Source organism: Chelonoidis abingdonii, chromosome 4 (genome assembly GCF_003597395.2).
Source record: "Chelonoidis abingdonii isolate Lonesome George chromosome 4, CheloAbing_2.0, whole genome shotgun sequence".
Classification (NCBI taxonomy): domain Eukaryota; kingdom Metazoa; phylum Chordata; order Testudines; family Testudinidae; genus Chelonoidis; species Chelonoidis abingdonii.
In genome coordinates, this window is record NC_133772.1 from 147583846 (window position 1) to 147605620 (window position 21775).

Sequence of the window (21775 nt, forward strand, 5' to 3'; positions counted from 1 at the left end):
ACTGCCTACATCTACACTGCATCTGATTCTGAGCCTTCCAGCCCAGGTTGATGGGCTTGTGCTAGTAGCTAAAAACAGCTCTGTACACATTGCAGCTCAGGCTCTCAAGCACCCCACTTCAAGGCTTGAGAGCCGAGCCCCAGCCCGAGTCGCACCATCTACATAGATACTATTCTGTCGACCCAAGCTGGGAGGGCTCCCTCCCAGATGCAGTGTAGACATACCTCAAGTGTGAATACAGTACCCACCTTAGGAATGTTATATGGACATGTGAACATACACTTTGTGATGTTTTTATTCCGTTCACCCTCGTGTTTGGAGAGCAGGCAGGCATTTAGCAAAACAAAGCATCTAAATGCCCCTTTTTTTTCTTGAGGGACCAACTCTGGTTAACTGTTGGATTCTGTACTGCATCTCATTCACAACCGAGTGGTGGGCTGTTGTTCTGAATTTGCTTGCAGCAAGAGCAGTAGATGTGGTGATACAGAAAAGTAGTCAGATCAGATTGGGGGAGTGGTAAATAATGCAGAGGACAGGTCACTGACAAGAATCAGAGGGGTAGCCGTGTTAGTCTGGATCTGTAAAAGCAGCAAAGAGTCCTGTGACACCTTATAGACTAACAGACGTATTGGAGCATGAACTTTCATGGGTGAATACCCACTTCGTCAGATGCAGGTCATTGACAGTGAGCTAGATTGCTTGGTAAACCAGGTGCAAGCAAACAATACGCCTTTTGATATGGCTAAATGTAAATATGTATACATCTAGGAACACAGAATGTAGGCCATATTTAGAGACTGAGGAACCATATTCTGGGAAGCTGTGCCTCTGAAAAAGATTTGGGGGTCATAGTGGATAACCAGTTGAACATGAGCTCCCAGGGTGACCCGGTAGTCGAAAAGGTGAATGCAGTCCTGGGATGTATAAAAAGGAGAATCTCAAGAATGAGTAGAGAGGTTATTTTGCCTCTGTATTTGGCACTGATGTGACTGCTGCTGGAGTACTGTGTCCAGTTCTGGTGTTCACAATTCAAGAAGGATGTTAATAAATTAGAAAGGGTTCAGAAAAGAGTGACAAGAATGATTACAGGATTAGAAAACATGCCTTGTGACAGACTCAAAGAGCTCAATCTATTTAGCTTAACAAAGAGAAGATTACAGGGCGACTTGGTTACAGTCTGTAAGTATCTACATGGGGAACAAATATTTAACAATGGGCTCTTCTGTCTAGCAGAGGAAGGTATAACATGAGCCAATGGCTGAAAGCTGAAGCTAGACAAATTCAGGCTGGAAATAAGGCATACGGGTAATTAACCATTGGAACAAGGGTCATGGTGGGTTCTCCATCACTGGCCATTTTTAAGTCAAGATTAGATATTTTTCTAAAAGATCTGCTCTAGGAATTATTTGGTGGAAGGGTAATTATGGGAGCAGCCTTGAAATGCCTTTTGAATATCCACAGCGGAAGCACAACATTACCAATTTTGTCTCCAAACAGAGGCCTGTTTGAAAGTAGCACAGCAATGTTTGGGTATTTCTGGAATGTCAGAACATTTAGTTCACTCAAAAAATAAATAAATCTTCCATTAAGCCACATAATGAAGTCAGACGAGAAGCTACTCACAGCAAACAAATCAGGATCCAGGTGTATCTGAACTCTGTAATTCTCTATGCGCTGTTCATGTTGTTAATATGCATGCACCTGGGGCAGAATGATAGGCACATTCAAAATATAAATGAAAAGAGGACACTCGAAATTCCACAGCACTTGTGCACCATGGTGATGAGCATGGAATAGACAGAGAAATGGGCACAGGATCCACAGATAAACCTCATGGCTCACAGTAATGTAGAAAAAAGGGTCCAGACTGTTATTGCAGGAGGTTCTGATGTATCAGGGCATAGATGCAGAGCTGATCTGTGCAGCATTCAAAATGATTGCCTATTTTTAGTGCCTCTATGTGAATGTCTACTTTGAAGAGGTCAAAAGTCCATGCATTGAGAAGCTGCTTTCACTCTCTTCAACCGGGTGGAAGCAGCTTGCTCACAGGAAGGGAATATTTTCTACCAAGCCCTGTTTTTCCTGGGGCAAAGAGATTACCTTGTGCAGCTAAGGGATGTTCTTTCTTGACTCAGAGATGTGACCTTCTGTGTTTTTTTTCTTTTTAAATATTGGATGCTATTCAATACTCTTGCAGAAATTAATCAGCTGGTCAATAATAATCCCCTGATTTTTTTTAATAATAAAGGAACAACCCATATTGAATCATACAGAAAGAGGAGTAGTGTAAGTGGTGAGCTAACTCAATAACGGCTCTCTTAGAATCTGGAATATTTGCTGGCAGGTATTAGCTTTGAAATAATGGCTAAATCCTTAGGTCTGGCCAAGACCTGCCTGGTGAATAGGCTGGGTGCAGGAGACAAAAGGGGGCTGTAAACCTCACTTGCCTGCTGTAGAAATGTGCTCTGTGTTTATGGAGGGCAGTGTGAGAAACAGTCAGCTAAGCTAGGGAAGTCCCCGACTGTCCCTTTATGGCAACTTTCCAGGTGCTTCATGCTGCCTGAGCAATGGAAGGCAGCCAGAAGGGGAACCAAGGATCTGACCCAGTAATCACACACTGTATCCCATCAGACACACACCACATACACGGGCAGTAACAAATCCACTTACCTCCTTCAAAGCATGACAAGACATTGTTAGCTAATTCACAGTAACTTCTGTCAAGCGGGAAATGGTTGTGATATGATTAGCGTGTGAAGTCAGATGAGAAAACGGCCTCTCTGAAGGAATACGAGTGAAGTCTATTCAAAATTCCAGCAGGCAAAGTATCAGGAAAAGGGAAAACACACACTAAGATGCGTGCATGCATGCACTTAGAGGATTACTATCCTGGGTTGTGCCAATTGATTTTTCACTTCATTTCTTCCCTAAAATTTCGGACAACAAGCCCAGACCTCTCCAGGGAACAGAAACACTGTGTGTAATACAGAATAATTCACCATACCTCAGGGCTCCAAGCGGATGAGCTGTCAGTTGCATCATTTCCTTCAAATCTCTGGTTGCTGAATGCCGTCTCCATTTGCAAGCTCCCTTCTGTGGCTTGTTGGCTAAGGCTATGGGCACTGCTAGCCTCCATTCCAGGGCCTTTGGCTTGCATGGTACCCCTACTCTCAGAGGTAGTTCTTGAATCAACAGATATGTGGTCCTCTTCATGATAGGATAAGTTGTCTTGAAAACTCAGTTGGCTTAGCCCATCCAGTTCTAACAATATTCAGCAAGAAAATCATTTCAGAGTGATTAAAATAACGTTATCCCCCCCAATTTATCCTTCCCCCCCACTACAGTAGGAACCTAACAGGAACCAACAGCTCTGCTTACGAGATGGTGAGATCCCCAGCACTGAACCCACAAAAATCAACAACCCACATAAATCAGCATTGCAAGGAATAAAAACGGCTGCTCTGCCTTTGCATTCTGAGTAGAGAATCAACCTGTCTCACACAAAGAGACACATCGGTCACACAGGATGATCAGAGGGACATTTGGGAATACGGTGCTTAGGACGCCTATGGTATGAAGGCATCACCAGTGAAGTGACAGATCAGGCATGAAATGGAAAAGCATAATGCACGGGCCTGATCCTGAGAGAAGGGTGTGGTGGAGGGAAACCATCATAATTTCCTCTTCTCAGATGGTGAGAAGCAGCACAGCAGTCAGCACAGCCCAATAGGAGGACAGTACCAACAGGGACAGGGTCATGGCTTGGGGTGGTTGATAGAATGCCTCCCTTCTCACTGCATCTCTCACCAGCAGAGCTTTGGTTAAAGCTGCTCTCCAAACAAATGGAAACTCTGAGGAAGGTGGTAACATTAACTCGACCAGTCTGAGCTTGGGTCAAACCCTCCCTGGGACACAGGGATGCTCATCGGTGCAGGGAGATGCACATTACAATTCTTCTGTCTCCCCAGGACAGCTTTTGTGCATCTAACCCAACATGTCTATCCCACATGATAGAAGATGGAAATGTTACTCACCCTGACCAGTAACTGTAGTTCTTCAACATTTGTGTCCCTTTGGGTGCTCTACTTCAGGTGTGCATGTGCCTCTGAAGCCCTTGGCTGGATATTTCTAGCAGTGTCCATTTGGCCTGCAAATGCACCCTATGCCTCAGCAAACACCAAGGCTATTTAAGGGCGTGCAGGAAAACCGCCCTCAGCTCCTTCTCTAACCAGGTGTCCCCGAGAGAACAACTGAAGAAGAGGGGAAGGAGGGTGGGTAGTGGAGCACCCAGTGAGACACATCTCAAAGAACTCCAATTACTGCACCGGGTGAGTAATCGTTCCTTCTTTGAGTAGTATCCCAATGGGTGCTTCACTTCAGGTGACTTCTGAGTCCAGAACTGAAGATGGTGCTACAGACCCAAGTACCACATCAGACCTGATGGCGTGGAGCAGGCAGTAATGCTTCAGAAACATACCAAAGCCCAAGTAGTGGCTCTACATATCTCAGATACTGGAACATTCTTAAAAAATACAATAGACGTTGCCTGTGATCTGGTTGACTTTGCTCTCACCCCGAGAGGGCTGAACACCAGCAAACTCATAACAGGCAGAGACACAACTGAGGGAAGAGATTCCATAGGTCCTTAATAAATCTAGACAATACCAGGTGACCAAATATGGAGAATCCCTTAACCGGGGAATGAAAGGTTGATATGTAAGGCAGGTGTACTTTGACAAAGCTGATGGCTAACCCAAATGTCTACCTGCTGGATCTGAAATCTAGGATGAGGGAAAAGGGAACCAATTCAGGCTGGAGTTAGTGACAATTGAACCAATAGATGAATCTCTTCTATTTCTGCAGGTAAGCAATGCAGGTTGGTGTTTTCCTACTGTTTAATAACACCTACTGCACAGCCAAGGTCCATCTGTTCTGAACCATGAGTGTGCCTAAGTTGGCTCCTCATCTAACAGGGATGAGTCAGTTATTAGAGTCAATAATGGAGTTGGGCTACAGAAAGGGATGTCCACACAGACAGAATTGCTTTACTTGCAAAAGGACTGTCAACTGCCTGTCTAAGGAGTTCTTCCTTGGAGAGTAGATTGTTCTGAGCCAACCCTGAAAGCAATGGAGGTGTAGGCTCGTGTGACTGGTCACAAAAGTGCAAGCTATCACATGGCCCAACAGTTGAAGACAGTTCCTTATCGTGTGGTCTAAGACGGGGTTTCTTAACCCGTGGGCTGGGACCCAAAATCGGGTTGCAGAATGTTTCAAAGGGTCGCATAGCTGTTCCTGTTGCATCTGTCCCATGGGGCTGGCTGGGCTCACGTCCCTAGTCTAGGCACTGCAACCTCTGGGGTCCCAGTGCCATTCATTTTTAGCCCAGCCGTCATGACCACGTGAATGGCACTGCAACCCCATGAGCCAGGTAGGTCACAGTTCTACTCACACAAATTTGATCCAGTCAGTGGAACGAGGCCAAACCTGAGTGTCGCTGCAACCCTGGAGGGTGCAATGCCCGAAGCAGAGAGCCAAGCCCAGTCAGCCCCACAGCACAGGAGCTAAGGGCCCAACCCCCTGCTCCTCTTCTAAGGACCAGGATCTGACTGAAATCACCCCAGGGCTTCCATTATTTACTGGGTCACGACAGGCCACAAACATTTACAAATGGGTCGTGAGCCCAAAAACGTAGAGAACACTGGTCTAAGGGCTTTGCTGAATTGTCTCTACCAGACCTGAAAAGGTCACAAATCTGTCTAAAGGGAGTTATGCTCCGGTTGTCAGTGAGCCCCTATAAACTTTATCCTTTGTACTAGTACCTGCATTAATTTCTTTATGTACAGCTGCTGGCCCAACTCCTGGAACAGAGCAAAGGCCATCTGGGTGGAAGATAAGGCCTGCTCCTTCAAGGCAGTGCTGAGTAGCCAGTCACTGAGGTACAGGAAGAACAGGATCACTTTCTGCCAAAGGTAAGCTGCCACTACTGCTGGGATCTTCGAAAACATCCTTGGGGCTGAGGACAGGCTGAAGGGGAGCATTCTATGCTGGAAACGATCTTGGCCTATGGTGATTTGTAGATATTTCCTTTGAAATGGCTGTATAATTATATGGAAGTAGGTGTCTTGTAGGTTGAGGGCTGAAAACCAATATCATTCCTGCATTAAAGGAATTATAGTTGCCAGAGTCACCATCCTGAACTTTAAATTTTTTATGAACTTGTTCAAACAATTGTAGATCCAAGATCAGCCTCTGACCTCCATCCTCCTTTGGCACCAGGAAATATTTCTAGTAGAAATCCCAGCCCATGAGAGGAATGGACCAATTCCATTGCTCCTAGACAGAGAAGAGAGTCCATCTCTTGCCTCAGTAGAAGCTCACGAGAGGGATCCTAAAGAGGAGTGGGAGGATTTGAACCCTCGACCAATCTATCAAAACTGCTGCTTAAATGACACCAGGATGGACATAGAGGGCCGTTGGGCATTTCACTTCCTCTGAAAACTGTGTTTCTTTCTGGGGGTTCTGAGAGTTTATGGTACCCAGAGAACTGAGTAGGGCATAATCTCTTGGCAGTCTGTGACCTACTAAAACTTTTCTTGCTCATTGGTGCGTTAATGCCCAAATAACATAGCGTAACCCTGGAATCCTTCAATGTGTGCGGAGTTGTTCGTGGTCTCTGAGAAAAAGCTTACGACCATCAAAGGGAAGTCCTCTACTGTGTTACGAACCTCTCTCACAAACCCCAAAACTTGGTGCCATAATGCCCTGAGCATAACTGCCGCTGTAGAGATTAATCTGGCAGCAGTGTCTGCAGCATCTAGAGACACTTGGAGACACTTAGCAGGGACCAGAAGAGCCTCATTAATAGGTAGCGCCACTCTGGCGGGTGTTGCCAACTGCAAGATATCCAGCAGCTTGTGTTACAGATCCTTGACCTCCTCCAGAGGGATCTGCAGAGTGTCTGCCATCGTTCTCATGAGATAACTGCCTAGAGTCATCGGCCATAGAAAGTGGTCGAGGCATAACTGACTCATCCGACGACGATGATGAAATGGGAGTCTCAGGGGTAACTTCTTCATCTGCTCTAGCCTCCTGCTCTTCTAACATCTCTTCCTTTCGTGGCAAATGGGGAGGGGAAGGATGTGAAACCCTGGTCTCCCTGAAGGACAGTATCAGTGGTCTGTTAAATTGCTGACAATAGGCAGCTCATGGGTCCCAATGTGGCCATGGCAGGGGTCCATAAGGAAGTGGGGGCAGCATGGAAAGCTGGTTCCATCATCTTTGGTGGCCTGCAAGGGCCTCCCTGTGTGAACGCAGATTCCCGAAGTGGTATGTAGGACAACCCTTCACTGAGATTGAGGAAACCACTTGGGAGTCCTCATTGTCTTCTTCCACATCCTCCCATGGGGCAGCCATTGAGAATGCAGGAGAGTCCTGTGCCACAAAATGGCTGCTTGGAGACCAAGGTCTCAGTACCAAGAAACGTTTGGTACTCGTTAATGAGGACTCTGGTTCATCTGACCCTGAGAGGTACCTTGAGTATTGGAATTCCTGTGATAGCGGAAAGGACTCTGGTACTGACACCTTAGTTGTCATTGCTGTAGCTGAAGCCAACAGCATCAACAATCATGGGCATGCTACAGGCATTGCAGATGTCAGGCACCATTGCCCGCTTGGTGCAGATAACACCACTTGCCCTGGCTGAGCTACTTGCATCAGTACTGGTGGCTGGGTTAAGGCTCATGATGGAACCAACGGCTGAGTGAAATGCTTCACTATTGATGACAGGGGTGAACTCAATAGTACCCTGTCCTCACCCTTCTAATTGGTGGAGGATTCTGGTGCCCTATCTTCTTGTATCTGGAGCTCTGGGACTTCACAGGCCTGCTGGTACTGGAGGAAGAGTTCTTGACCCCAACAGTACCCTCAGACATTGAGGACCTCCACAGGGACTTGGTCTTTCCTTCAGCTGACTTCTTAGAGTAAGAGTCCATGGTCCCCTTTATGGAAGTCTTCCCAGCAGGCTGCAAAGACTTCCTTTTCTTAGGGGAAGCATGCCTCAACGTTGACCTGGCGTGCTGGATCTGTCTGAAGACGGATGTATTGGGGGGAGGGGAGGTCTCCTGATCTGGCCCAGAAGGAAGTTGCAGGGAGCATTCCGTGGCTAACAGTCTGAGCTTTATCTCCCTGTTCTTTCTCACCCTTGACTTAAGGGCCAAACTGAAGGAACACTCCCCTAGGCAAAAGACATACTTGGGAGTGCCCGTCGCTTACTGATATAGCCTTTGGGCAAGAGAGGCAGTGTTTGAAGCCTGGTGAGCCCGGCATTTCCTGCCCAGAGAAAACATGTGTCTCAGAGAGAAGAGAGAGGGGAAACAATCCTCTCACCTAAAACTAACTATATTAACACTAAACACAAACTTACAACCATAAACTACCTAACTGCAAGAAAAAACAGAGGGCTGAGTATGCTCTAGGTGGACAAGTTAGGTGTCCATCTTAGGACAAGGTGGTAGAGAAAGAACCGAGGGTTGTTTACCCGTGCACCCCTATATAGCCTTGGTATCTGCCACAAGGTGGCATAAGGCTCATGCGCAGGCCGAACGGGCACTTCTAGCTAGAAATCTTTGATCACAGACTCAAGAGGCACATGCACACCTGAAGTGGAGCACCCATAGGGATACTATTTGAAGAAGAAGGTTAATTATTGAGAGTAAAATTATCTTCCTTTGTCCGAACTGTGAATTTCGTATCTCCAAAGTGAAGATCTCTACTCTTTATAAACAGCACTTGTTCCTCTCCCCACACAGAATCTGCACTGGCAACTGCAAGAGTTCTGCAGGATACAGTATGGAACCCGGAGGAAAATCCTCTCTTCATTTAGGCAGATTCCATTTATAGTTTAATCAGAAAAACAGGTATCTTCTGATTTTATACTTGTGAAACTAAAGGCAGGCTTTGTTCCAGACATAAATAAGCCTTACAGTCGTATAACTCATTTGCTTTCCTTGGAATAAAATTAGTTACATCACCACAATGCTGGTAAAAGTGATGAAATCAAAATGAGGTTCACTGTATTTACATAACCAGTAAGCCAAAGCCTTTTTTTTTTTTTTTTAATCTTAGGGATTTATTTTCTAGTTCCTTCCAAGAACTGCACCATTTGTGCGGAAAGCAACATGATTTTTACTGTTACATTTTTACTCACTTTCTTCTGCAAATAAAGAAACAGAAAATAAAAGCAAAAGCAAGAAGGCAGAACAAGCAAGAAAGAAAAGAAATGTCTGTATACAAATTTACTGAGACTGTACAAATATGGATTCTCCTTAAGGTGTTTAATTAGCAAGCCAGTGTCTTGGACACATTTTAAACAGGTGGTCATCCATCAAAGCATACACCACGCAGCAGACATTCAGATAAAACATAACTGTAGTAATAAATTATCCCCAGGCAATTGTCTTGTGGTTTTTGACTCCTGCCAGGATAATATCTAGATCAATAATAGAGGAATTTTGAAAGCCTTGAAAGACTATTCATAATTGGAATACTCCAGAAATATATTAATATAACAAACAACTTTCTCTAAGTGTTATGAAAGCAAATGTGGTATACAAGGCAAGTTTCAAGGGAAATAAAAGAAAAGTATGATTCACCATTGACTGCTTTATGGAACAGTCTTGTTATTTCTTTAAATTTACGGTAGTTTTGTCAGTGATAACTGCTCGTGTATGTGTGAGGGCATACTTTGACACTGTAAGAAGTTTAGCAAACATCTGCGTCAGATCAGAGGAAAACTTATGAAGAATGAACTCGCTGTACCATGGACAATTATTTCTGGGGAGGAAAAAAAAAATCACGGACAAATGAAGAGGTATTGAAGGGATGCAGAAAGAAAGTACTGAGGTTCCAATTCTCAAAAAAGCAAATGGCCTGATCCTGGCCATTATAACCACAAAAGTCTACTACTTTCATCACAACACAAGTAATGGGCAAGAGAAACATTGGGGATCATTAGACAATGGAACCAATTACCAAGGGATGTAGGAAAATTCGCCATCACTTGGCATCTTTAAGACTGGATCTCTTTCTAAAAGACATACTGTAATGTGACTACAAGTTGTTAGGCTGGATGGAGTCATCACTGGGTGAAATTCTGAGGCTTGTATCATGTAAGATGTCAGACTAGATGATACAACTGTCCCTTCTGGCCTTAAAATCTACTCATTTTTTAAAGTGATACAAGGATGAATTTAAATCGGCAGAAACTTTCAGCTGAATATCAGGGAAACCTTCTTATCAACAAGATGTATAAGAACGTGGGACACACTGTCTGCCTGTACCCGGATAGTTCCCCCAGGACTCACAAGGAAAAGCGAGGGGCACTGCAGTTTCCGATGTTTATTGTTTTGAATATTCTGTCCTTTCCAGTGTCTTACGTGATTAAGTGTAAAAGAGCATAAAAGTGTTAGACTGGGCGAAGTGCGTGCACATATGTGCGTTGCTAGCTTTACAACTGCTGCGTGCCCCTGAAAGAGTTAAACTGCGAATCAGAAACTTCGCACCTTTGGGGTGGAGTGCTGGGAGAGGGTGGGGTTAAGTAACTGGGGCATCTTGTGGGGGGTCAGCCCTGCTCCTGGGGCCTACAGCAGGTGAGCTGAGTAGCCCCATTTCTGAGAAGGGGTAATTGACTGAGTCAGTGCTGAGGAAATGTGCCAGAAAGGCCAAGAGAAGAACCAGTGCTGCTGCCTGCTGAGGCTCCTGAAGCTTAACACACTGCAGAGGATCCAGCGCCTTGCGAATGATGAGAGTCAGATGCTAAGCTCTTATGAGGCTGCTGCTTTGTGGCTAGCTGGCCACTTCCTTGTCTTGTAAGTTACAGCATATTCTTTATAAACCACAAGGGAGGAGGCATACCAGGAAGAAGGGAGAGTGGACAGAATAGACCATGCACCAGCATTTTGGGACCACTGCAAACAGTTAGACAGCAGCTACTTTTGCTGCATGGCTGGACTGGAGGATTAGGACTTGGGTAAACTGTAGCTAGAGAGACGGGAAAGATAAACCCCATATAACTATCTCCATCCTGCAGCATCGAAAGAGGAGATGAGAGAGAGAGAGAAGAGGAGCAAAAGGAATGACGGCAACAGAGTATTTAACAAAAGGCACTTTCCTGGGTTACTGAATGTCCCAACAGGAGATTGTGCAGTTGCTCAGCAGACTGTGTTAATACTTGTGATAGGGAACAAAGCATAACTGACTGGGAGGCTTCTGAGGATCTGATCCAAGGAAGCTGGGTGCAATATATTCTGTGCAGCTCAAGAGGGAGAGGGACAAAGGTGACTTTCCACCATCTCTACACTCCTCTCATCCTGAAGCCAACCAGAGGCCAAGCTGGATACTGGCATAAGCAATAGCAGCCTCAGAGCTTCTCTAATTTACACCTACCTCCCTTTGGCCTCAAGAGGCTATTTCACCAACTGGGAATTATAAGAATATAGAGACTATGGCCACACTCCCTTCTCCATCAGGAGTTCAGGGGTTGGGTGGCATGCACCTGCAATGGTGACTCTATCCCAGCCATGGATTCCCCAGGCTGAGGGAATCCTCCATCATGCAGTCAGGCTAGCAGGACACTTGACTGAGGGTCTGAGAATATCTAACACATAAATAAGGGGGTATTATTTGGAATAAAGGGCCTGATCCTGCTACCATTAAAGTAGACAGCAGAACTTTCAATAACTTCCGTGAAAGAGGGACTGAGCCCTAACTTTTTTTTAACACTTATAATAATTATTACAATAATACTAATCCTAATAATTTCAGTTTATAAAGACAACAAAGGAAGTAACTGTAGTCTGCAATACGATCCAACAGCAGTTCTATAGAGGGGCCTAAATCAAAATGAGCACAATTAATAGGCAACTAAATATTCCAGAATCACAATAGTTTTGTGCAACTAAAACCACACAGGCAGTTTCCTGAAACTTTCCCAGGAAAGGTTCTCCCAGACATGCCCTGAATTATAGAAGTCATTGTGCCGATCAATTTTGAGCTTGGGTAAATGTTCTAAAACTATGCATGTTTGTTTGGAATATACAAAAGCCCCTTACAATGATAGACAATGATTGGTCAAAAAAAAGTTCCCTTTGGTACTATAAATTTTTGCCTTCTGTCGTTGCCTGACATGTAGTGTATGCACTTGATGAATGATGCTACATAATTCATTTGCTATTTACCTGGTATTTGCAAAGCTACTAGAAAAGAAACATGCAATTTCTGTTCAAAGTCTTGCTAAAACACACCGTATTGATAAGAAATGCAGTTCAACAGATTTCATTAGGCCAAGTCCTGCCGTCCTTACTCAGACAAAACCGAAATCCACGGGAATTTTGTCTAATGATTAAGGAGCCTAATCTAAAATCCATGTAAAGTTAATGGAAAGATTCCCATTGACTTCAGTATGATTTGGATCCAGCTCTAAATCAGTATTTTAGGAATAAGCTCCAGATGGATTTTAGCCTGAGCAGATCAGAACCAAGGCTGCCTCTTCCCCAGAATAAAAGAATTCTTTCCATGTTAGGTGGCTGTGGATTCAAAGCAAGTGTTTTAATGCTCATTTGAGACAGACAATACCTTCGCATTCAGATGCCTCGGTACTGTACTCCTCATGGTTGGACAGCAAGCGGTTGAATTTAGGTTTACGTTCTGAACCTGCCTGTGTTGCCTTTTCAGACACCCCCGATCGAAAACTCTGTGAGCGCGACACAGAGATCGCAAACTGTTTCATCACCTCATCGTCGCTATCTGAAGATGTGGTTAGCTCTTCATCCTCCCCATAACTGTTCACTGGGAGAAAAACACAACACAGGCTTTTGACAATTTCACAGGACTTAACACAGACGTAGGAAAACACGGGACATTTTCAGTTCAGATATTTACTTTGGAGGGAAGGAAAAGGAGAGCAATATGGCATATAACTACCAGGGGGGAGCGAATGAGGAGGGCACGGTCCCTCAGAAATCCTTCTGGTGCCTTGCTGTGTCTGCAGGAATTACACATTGTCACTCCTAGCTTCCCATCCTGCAGATCCCCCAACTGTTTTAAAATGTGATTGTTCCTCATAGACTTTAAGGTCAGAAGGGACCATTATGATCATCTAGTCTGACGTCCTGCACAATGTAGGCCACAGAATCTCACCCACCCACTCCTGTAACAAACCCCTAACCTATTTCTGAGTTATTGAAGTCCTCAAATTGTGGTTTGAAAACCTCAAGCTGCAGAGAATCCTCCAGCAAGTGACCCATGCCCCATGCTGCAGAGGAAGGCGAAAAACCTCCAGGCCCTCTGCCAATTTGCCCTGGAGGAAAATTCCTTCCCGACCCCAGATATGGCGATCAGTTAAACCCTGAGCATGTGGGCGAGACTCACCAGCCAGACACCCAGAAAATAATTCTCTATAGTAACTCAGATCCCAACCCATCTAACATCCCATTACAGACCACTGGGCATACTTACCTGCTGATAATCAAAGATCAATTGCTAAATTAATTGCCAAAAGTAGGCTATCCAATTATACCATCCCCTCCATAAATTTATCAAGCTTAGTCTTAAAGCCAGATATGTCTTTTGCCCCCACTATTCCCCTTGGAAGGCTGTTCCAGAACTTCACTCCTCTAATGGTTAGAAACCTTCATCTAATTTCAAGTCTAAATTTCCTAGTGTCCAGTTTATATCCTCTCCTACCCAAAATCAAAAAAAGGAAAACCATTATCCATATATAATCATTAGCACAGGGGTAGGCAACCTATGGCACGGGTGCCGAAGGTGGCACGTGAGCTGATTTTCAGTGGCACTCACACTGCCCGGATCCTGGCCACCCGTCCAGGGGGCTCTGCATTTTAATTTAATTTTGAATGAGGCTTCTTAAACATTCTGAAACATTATTTACTTTACATACAACCATAGTTTAGTTATATATTATTGATTTATAGAAAGAGACCTTCTAAAAACATTAAAATATATGACTGGCACGCGAAACCTTAAATTAGAGTGAATAAATGAAGACTCGGCACACCACGTCTGAAAGGTTGCCGTCCCCTGCATTAGCATGTGCGGAGTCAAAGTAGTAAATACGGGGCTCTAAAACCTTCTCAGCATTCCAATAATACCTCCACAGCCATCTGAAACAAATACTACCCAGTGCAGAAGAAAGAAAACAGAGGGTTAATCTACTCTTGGGTTACACCACAGACACGAAATTACAGGATCTAGCTAATAGGCAGCACCAATTCTGCATGTCAGAGTCAGCAGAGGAATCTTTTGACAACAATGTAAATTCTAACCTTTAAAGATGAAGATACACATCTGAACTTTTTGCTGCAGCTACCCTTCCCCTTCCTACTGACAATGCTGGCTTTGACTATGGGATCACTGCGTTCTCATTAGTGTTTGAATATCCTTTGTGGGAGATGGGGGGCAGGGGGAGAGAGGGGGAAAAGGATCTGATGTCCCATACTTGGCCTGCTTTTTCAAATGAAAATGGAGATGAAAATACAAGGCCACATTGCAGGTTCCCCAGCCATCTGTATCAGGGGAAACAGCACAGGAGGAAGTTTTCATTTGTGAACTTGTGGGGCCAAGGGACTCGTGGGTGTAATGGACAGCTGGAGAGTGTGTGTGTGTGTGTGTGTGTGTGTGCATGTGAACACACCAGCTGTCAAGTGTGTTACTATTTTGTTACTTACTCTTGAGGATAAAGAACATAATAGTGGCTGCCAAGACTTGTTTCAATAATCCCCAGTGCATATCCAAGCCGTTGAACAAACGAACAATGCACGCAAGTGCAAAAAGGTGGGGCCATTTTTCCATGCCAATGGCTGATTTTTTAGGGGAAATATAGCTTCATCTATATCCCACTCATACACACCTACACGGCTGTGATTAGGGAAATAGGACCCTGCTTCCACATATCCAGACTCCATTAAGTGTGTCCAATACTAATCCAGTTAGAACTACCTCCACTGCTTCTCAGACCTACCTCCTTTCATGACAGTTGCCATAGGCCTGCCGTCTATCCCTAGGGCAGAACACATGGGGACCAGGACAAGGGAGCTCCCAGTGGCTGTGAAATTTGCTTCCACCAAGAATCTATCAGAAACTGAATCTTATTATGTTGAGGTTTTGTTATCAGATTTGCCTCTGTTGCCTGGCTTTGAGTAATATTGCCAATAAGATCAGTATTGCTCTCAGAAATTGGTCTCCTGGTAGGTAAATGGTATTTGCCTATGCCTCAGGGGAAGTCTCACTACTGTGGGGAGAAATAAATGTCCCCTACTTTGAGAAAATACACTATTTTAATTGTGTAATAGTTGTTTTGTAAATGGCCCTCAGTTACCAATGCCGTATCAATGAGCCCTCCTGAATTTTAATAAGTTAAAAGGGCTGACTTATTTTTTTTTTTTTTTTTTTTTACAGAAGTGGGCAGGGACAGGACATCTAACTGTTGAAGTCAACTCAAGCTTTATAAATCTTTCACAATATCATATACTGCATTAAATATGTATCTCTATAATTTCCAGTTTTTACAATGGGGTGAATGCAAGTAGTTACATTTTTTTCCCCAAAAGACAAGTACTCTCAGTTTCTGTTGCACAGAATGCTTTTGCCTTAATTACTTTTGGTTTCAGTTTAGCTAGCAGGTGCTGAGAAAACATCTGCTTCATTCAGACTTGTGCATTTAAAGCTGAGAAACTAACTGGGATATGAAAAAGCAAGAAAGTGTTTTCATCAGTATTTTCATTAATGACTTGGAAAATGGACTCAAGAATATGCTTATAAAATTTTCAGATGACACCAAACTGAGAGGATTTGCAAGCACTTTGCAGGACAGGATTAGAATTCAAAACGACTTTGACAATTAGAGAATTGGTCTGAAATCAACAAAAATTCAATAAAGGCAAGTGTAAAGTACTACACTTAGAAAAGAACAACTGGCTAGGTGCTACCACCACTGAAAAGAATATGGAGGTTATAGTGGATCGCAAATTGAATACAAGTCAACAGTATAAGTCTCTATCTGGACCATGCTGCAGCACCTTTTTTTGATGTGGGGTGCTGTTTCTTAGCTGCATTTTAAAAAATATATGCTAATTAAATGCTAGAACTAGAGGATCAAGAGCAAATGCCTGATATGACTTCTGCTGCTGAATCTTTGTCCTGGAAGGAGACAGCTCCACAGGTTGTCACGCTAATATCTTTATATTAATACAACCAAGTTTACTCATGGAAAAGAAAAAACTCAACATTCAGATTTACAAATGCTCTGATTATAAAGCGGGGAAAGCATTTTCAGAATCACCATGGAAACTTAAACAAAGGGCCTATGATTACGATCTAAACTCGTGAAAGACGATGAACGCATCTTGTGATTTGCAGATGTTGCGCACTACATTCATTTTAACTCATTTACTCATATACACAGCCTATTTTACAAATCAAACCTCTGATCATTTCTAAAGGGGAGTTGGCAATACATTTCAAATTACCATAGACACTTTTTGCAAGTAATTTCAAATACATGCTCAATATGATATCTAGGTTACAGACATTCAAATACTACACAGCTAAGAACACCCAAGAGAAATGGTCCAAGCCTTCTTTATAGTTACCAAGTATACAGAATTAAATATTTTTTTATTCAAAAGACTATAAAGAAAAGAATGTATTTCACATATCAGATAAAATATATTGTGAATGGTGTAAAATATATGTATTTTGCATACCGTCGTCCACTTGCATGTTATTAAATGATGGTTGTTTAAGCTGTGAGATCAAGCACTTAGAACATAGGTAATGCCAAATTTATCCTTCCCAAGTAACCTTAATTCTTTCTTGTGTGTACCCATTCTGTGCTTTGAGGGATTGATCCTGCTCCACTGAAGTCAATGGGAGTTTCACTATTGACTTCAATGGGAGCAGGATGATGTTCTGAATGAACAAGGGGTCCAGTGGCAAAAACAGTACGCGACCAAGAAATTACAGATTGTGTTGTAATGTATATGCGTACATGTACAGATCACATATGTTCTTAGAACAGTGCCTGCTGCAGCAGTGGCGGAGACATGGGTTGGACTGTAGAATGTTCATGCTCTATTATTTTGCTGTATTGCCACAATTCCCCTATGGAACACTAGTGACAGAAGAGAAACGGTGATTTTCAATAGTTTATAACTCAGCAAAATCTGAACTGAATTCCATAGGACAATAGGGCGATAGTTCAAGGGTTCTACCTTGCCAAATTTCAAAGTCTGGCTGCAAACAATGGAGGTGTTATAGTTTGTCAAAACAAAGGTTGAAGGAATCTTTTCTAATGGAAATGTAAGGTAACCTAAACACAGATGTCGCTACCAGATCCCTCTATAATTATAGGCCTGATCTTCAAAGGGCCTCAACTTTGTCTACACTTGCACTTTTGTCGTTAAAACTTTTGTCGCTCAGGGGTGTGAAAAAACACGCCCCTGAACGACAAAAATTTTAACAACGAAAAGCACTGATGTGGACAGCGCTTCGTCGGTGGAAGCCACGCTCCAGGCGACGAAGCTACCACCCCTCGTTGGAGGTGATTTTATTTTGTTGCCAGGGAAGCCTCTCAGACTCTCTTTTTACACCTTTAGCCAACTGCTAGTACAACTAATTGGGAGTGCAAATGAGGGAATGCAGACATTTGACTACCTGACCTATAGCTATAATCAGGCAGTTATGTGTCCATGTGCTTTCGTTTGTGCTAACAATTACTTGTGGACTCAAAATGATTGTCAAAAAGGAGACCTGGTTTAAAAAAAGTCAGGCCTAAAATATATTTCAAATACATAGAAACTGGGCCTCTTTGTAATACATTAAAGCTGTTCTGTTTCAGGATGGTGGTTTTTGTGAATTTAAATACTGTGAAGAGTGTCTGATTCAGGTAATGCACCTGCAGTGGCAACAGAAGCTTCCATCCCTACCAATGTAACTCAGCCCTTAGAAAGACTTGGACATACCCAAGCCCATTAATTTTGTATGCTCTCTAGTGAGCCTGTCAACAAGAGTGCAAATTAGTGCTAACTGTTCAGTCATGCTACACACACCCAATAGGTGAGTGACTGTAACATCTTATTGCTGCACTCAGCCCACTACCTTGACTGAGTAGAGCTAAGCAAATAACTGATTTTCTGGGTTAGTGGCCACACCGAAAAATCCTAAACAAAACAAAAGAAAAGGTTCATTCTGAACCAAACTGATTTTTTTTCTTGCCAAAACAACCAAATAAATTTTGTTCAGTTTGAACAAAACATTTTCAAAATGAAACGGATCATTTTGAAACAAAATGTTGAAGTGGTTCATTTAAAAAAATTTCACTGTTTTAGAATACCAGGGTTGGAAGGGACCTCAGGAGGTCATCTAGTCCAATCCTCTGCTTAAAGCAGGACCAATGCCCACACAGATTTTTGCCCCAGATCCCTAAATGGCTCCCTCAAGGATTGAACTCACAATGCTGGATTTAAGCAGGCCAATGCTCAAAATCACTGAGCTATGCAGAAACATTTTCGTCATTTTTATTTAGCTGAAACTATTCCTAGAATTTGATCCAAATTCACAAATAATTTCAATGGCCCCCAAAACCGTATTTTTTGGTGAATTTACTATATACTGAACATTTTTTTGCCAGCTCTAGTCATGAGTCGAGTTTCTTCTAGTCAGGGACCTTGTACAAGCTAAATGCAACTGGGTCACTTTAACTATATCTTTCTTCCAATTCCCACATCTGGATGTAAATTAAAAAAAAATGGGACTCAGATCCAGACATGCCAACCCCGTGGAAAAAAAACACAGAAATTGGTCTTGTTTTTGGCTTAATTGGCTTGTAAGTTGGTTGTTGGCTAGTTTTTGGCTTGTAGTTTGTTGCTTCTCTTTTTTGATCAGCTCCCGGCAAGCAAGGGCAAGGGGGGAGAGAGTCGGGGTGCACAGCGGGCCCACTACAGTCCCAGACTGCACGCCAGGGGGGGTTAGTCACATAGAGCATTGGGGTTCTTAGGGACTGGGTTGTTTTGGCCTTGTTTTGAAATGGGATTAGCTTGATTTTTGGTTTATTGTGAAAGTCGGGGTGCTTATTTACCACATGAAAATTGGCAACTGTGCCCAGATCCAAACCACCCCTTGCTGAGCTTCTGTATCAGCTAAATGAAAAGGCAAGCAAGAAGTTTTTACAAAAGCAAAACTGTCCCTGATTTTGCCCATCTCTACTGTGTGTTATGGGTTTTCATTAAGCATGAATTAGTAACAATTAAAATACTATGGATGGGGCCTATATGTAGGAAGGCCAATTTTCATGACACAGCCTTCCCTCATAATAGAAAAGAAAACTGTTTATATTTCTTATATGTAACTTTCTCATATATTTTCTCTATCAGGCTATATGGCACAATGGCTTGAATTATCTTTATGTACCAACCCCCACTCCTTTTTTTTTTTTTTTTTTTTAAAGATGCTGTTTACTCTTCTAATGTAAAAGTATCATTTTGCAAACTCTCTTTTCAAAAGATCACCCAGCAACAAGATCAGCCTTTACTCCAGATTTTTCCATTAAGTAGAAGGGAGCTCTCTTAAAATGGAGCCATGTGTTTTTTCCCCAGAACTCTTTCACTACAGTATTTGCAGAACTCCAGCTGGTACACTGAAATTCACTGAAACAACTCACAGAACTTTAACTCTGCTTCAACATAAACAGCGCTTTCCCTATACCACAGTTCATTATCAGCTGGTTCCTGTGTATTGGTGCTGATTAAATACAATTCATTACACTTGGAGTCTCTTAACCATCAGGTGCACACCCACCATTCTTTGTTTGCTGATTAACAGGGTGGGAACAAATTCCCTAGCTAAGATATTTTGTTTAGGGCTGCTAAGGATTACTATTGCACTGCAACAAGGTAGATATTTATTTTTCCACTTAATATAATTTTTTTTAACGATATAAGCTTTTGATTAGTTACACTGGGGCTGATTCATCACAGCTTAACCCTAGTTCTATATAAGCATAACTCCATTGATTTCAATGGAGATGCACTCCCAAGGAAAAAAACATTCAGACAAGGCAATGGTGAGCAGTGTTTCTATAACTACAGTACTATATTTTAATAATCTGAGCAGGCCCCTAACTTGAGACCACAAAACTAGCTGGGATGCAGGGCTTGGACAAATCTCAGACCTTTCGCCAAACTGAACTAAGTCCGTAGGTATTTTTACAGGTTTGAGATCAGGTTGTTTAAGGCGATCTCATTTCAATCAGGCCTCAGACTCTTCCCTTCACCATACCCACAGCTTCCTGTGACTGACCAGCTGGCCTCTGGCTTCTCAGCAGGGCCCTGATCCAAAGCTCACTGAAGTCAGGGGTCCGCCCTGCCATACATCCCTCTGCCCGTACCTTAAACATGTACAGTTCTGTACAGTACAGCTGTGGTCTCTGCTGAGCCTGCTCTTCTGCACACCATTCACATGAACTTTTGGCTTGATATGATCTAGACTGCATTGCAAGCCAGAAATGAGAGGTGGAGGCAAAGGGACACAACACAAATTCTCCTTAACTCCCCAATGTCTGGAGAAGAGAAGAAGGGAGATAGTGGGCCTGGATAGGAATGGGAAGGAAAGTCCCATGGCCCTGTTGGGACACAGTAGGAAGAGGAGCTCACTGGCCTTGGGTAAGATTGGACCCTTGTCTGAACTTATAAAACTCCCAAATCTCTTGAGACTTGTCCGCCATTGAACTACACACAAACATTAGTAATCATCTCCTTAGCTCAATCTGGGGAAACCACCTCAGAATCACATGACCAACACCTCCAGTAAAACAGTCCAATCACACCAACTTGCTAGTAGGCATCCTACAACCATCAACTGCACGTTTTTCCACATATAATCCCAACTAATCAAAGCAGAGGAGTGAGTTACCAAATCTGCATCTGCAGATTTCTGTTGGTCCCTAGTTGTCTGCAGAGATTCATGGCATGCTCCTAAAAGTTGTTCAGATTTTGATTAGGATAGGTCTTAATATTTTCACAGTTGAGTTCTCAGAGCCAGAATATTGTCTCATGCAGCATATATTCATACATTCCCCTAACAAGCTGGACATCTTGGAAAGTTAAGAATCAGAGGTACTAGAATTAGAGATAAGATCTTGAGACAACCTGCAGTCTGTGTTCTAATCTAGAGGCTATGAAAATTGACTCCTTGAATCAAGTGGCTGAATGAACCAGTTTAAATGTTGTGACCTAAGGTTTGGATAAGCATCCAAAAGTCCATGCACACCATACAACCTTACTGCTCTCCTTCAGATCCTTCTCAACATCCATCTCTTCCCATAGTTTATCTCCAACAATGACTCAAGAGTCTCATACAACCCTAACAACATCTAAAGGCAATTCTAAATTATGCCAGCTGCCAATGGTCAATTACAACAACCAGGAATTGATGGGGCACAAGATAGCATTAATCATACCCCCGTACTAGAGAAATGTAGGGGCTGTTATATCAGCTGTGTGGTACAACAGATCTCCACGGACTGGGATGATCCTCCAGAGACTGGATAGCCTGGCTTTAGAGCTGCTTATGCCACTGGAATGGTGCAATGCGGCTAGAATGCCACTGAAGATCAAGGCCCAAGTTTGTAGTAGTCCCAGAGAATGTTCTGTTGTGTAACATTTGCTTGCAATCAACAACTTCTGGGAGTGACCTTCTACAAACG

The 21775-nt window shown here is 43.1% G+C and overlaps 1 protein-coding gene across 4 annotated transcripts in view; it reads right to left on the reverse strand.

Moving 5' to 3' along the window:
* Window positions 1-21775, reverse strand: part of SYT16 (synaptotagmin 16) — an 84104-nt gene that overhangs the window by 21417 nt on the left and 40912 nt on the right. For all 4 annotated transcript variants that reach the window (XM_032789191.2, XM_075065755.1, XM_075065754.1 and 1 more), the window contains 2 exons: window positions 12631-12843; window positions 3005-3261 (listed from right to left, as the gene is read on the reverse strand). In XM_032789191.2, the coding sequence (XP_032645082.1) occupies window positions 3005-3261; window positions 12631-12843 (470 nt within the window). The remainder of the gene's footprint in view (window positions 1-3004; window positions 3262-12630; window positions 12844-21775) is intronic.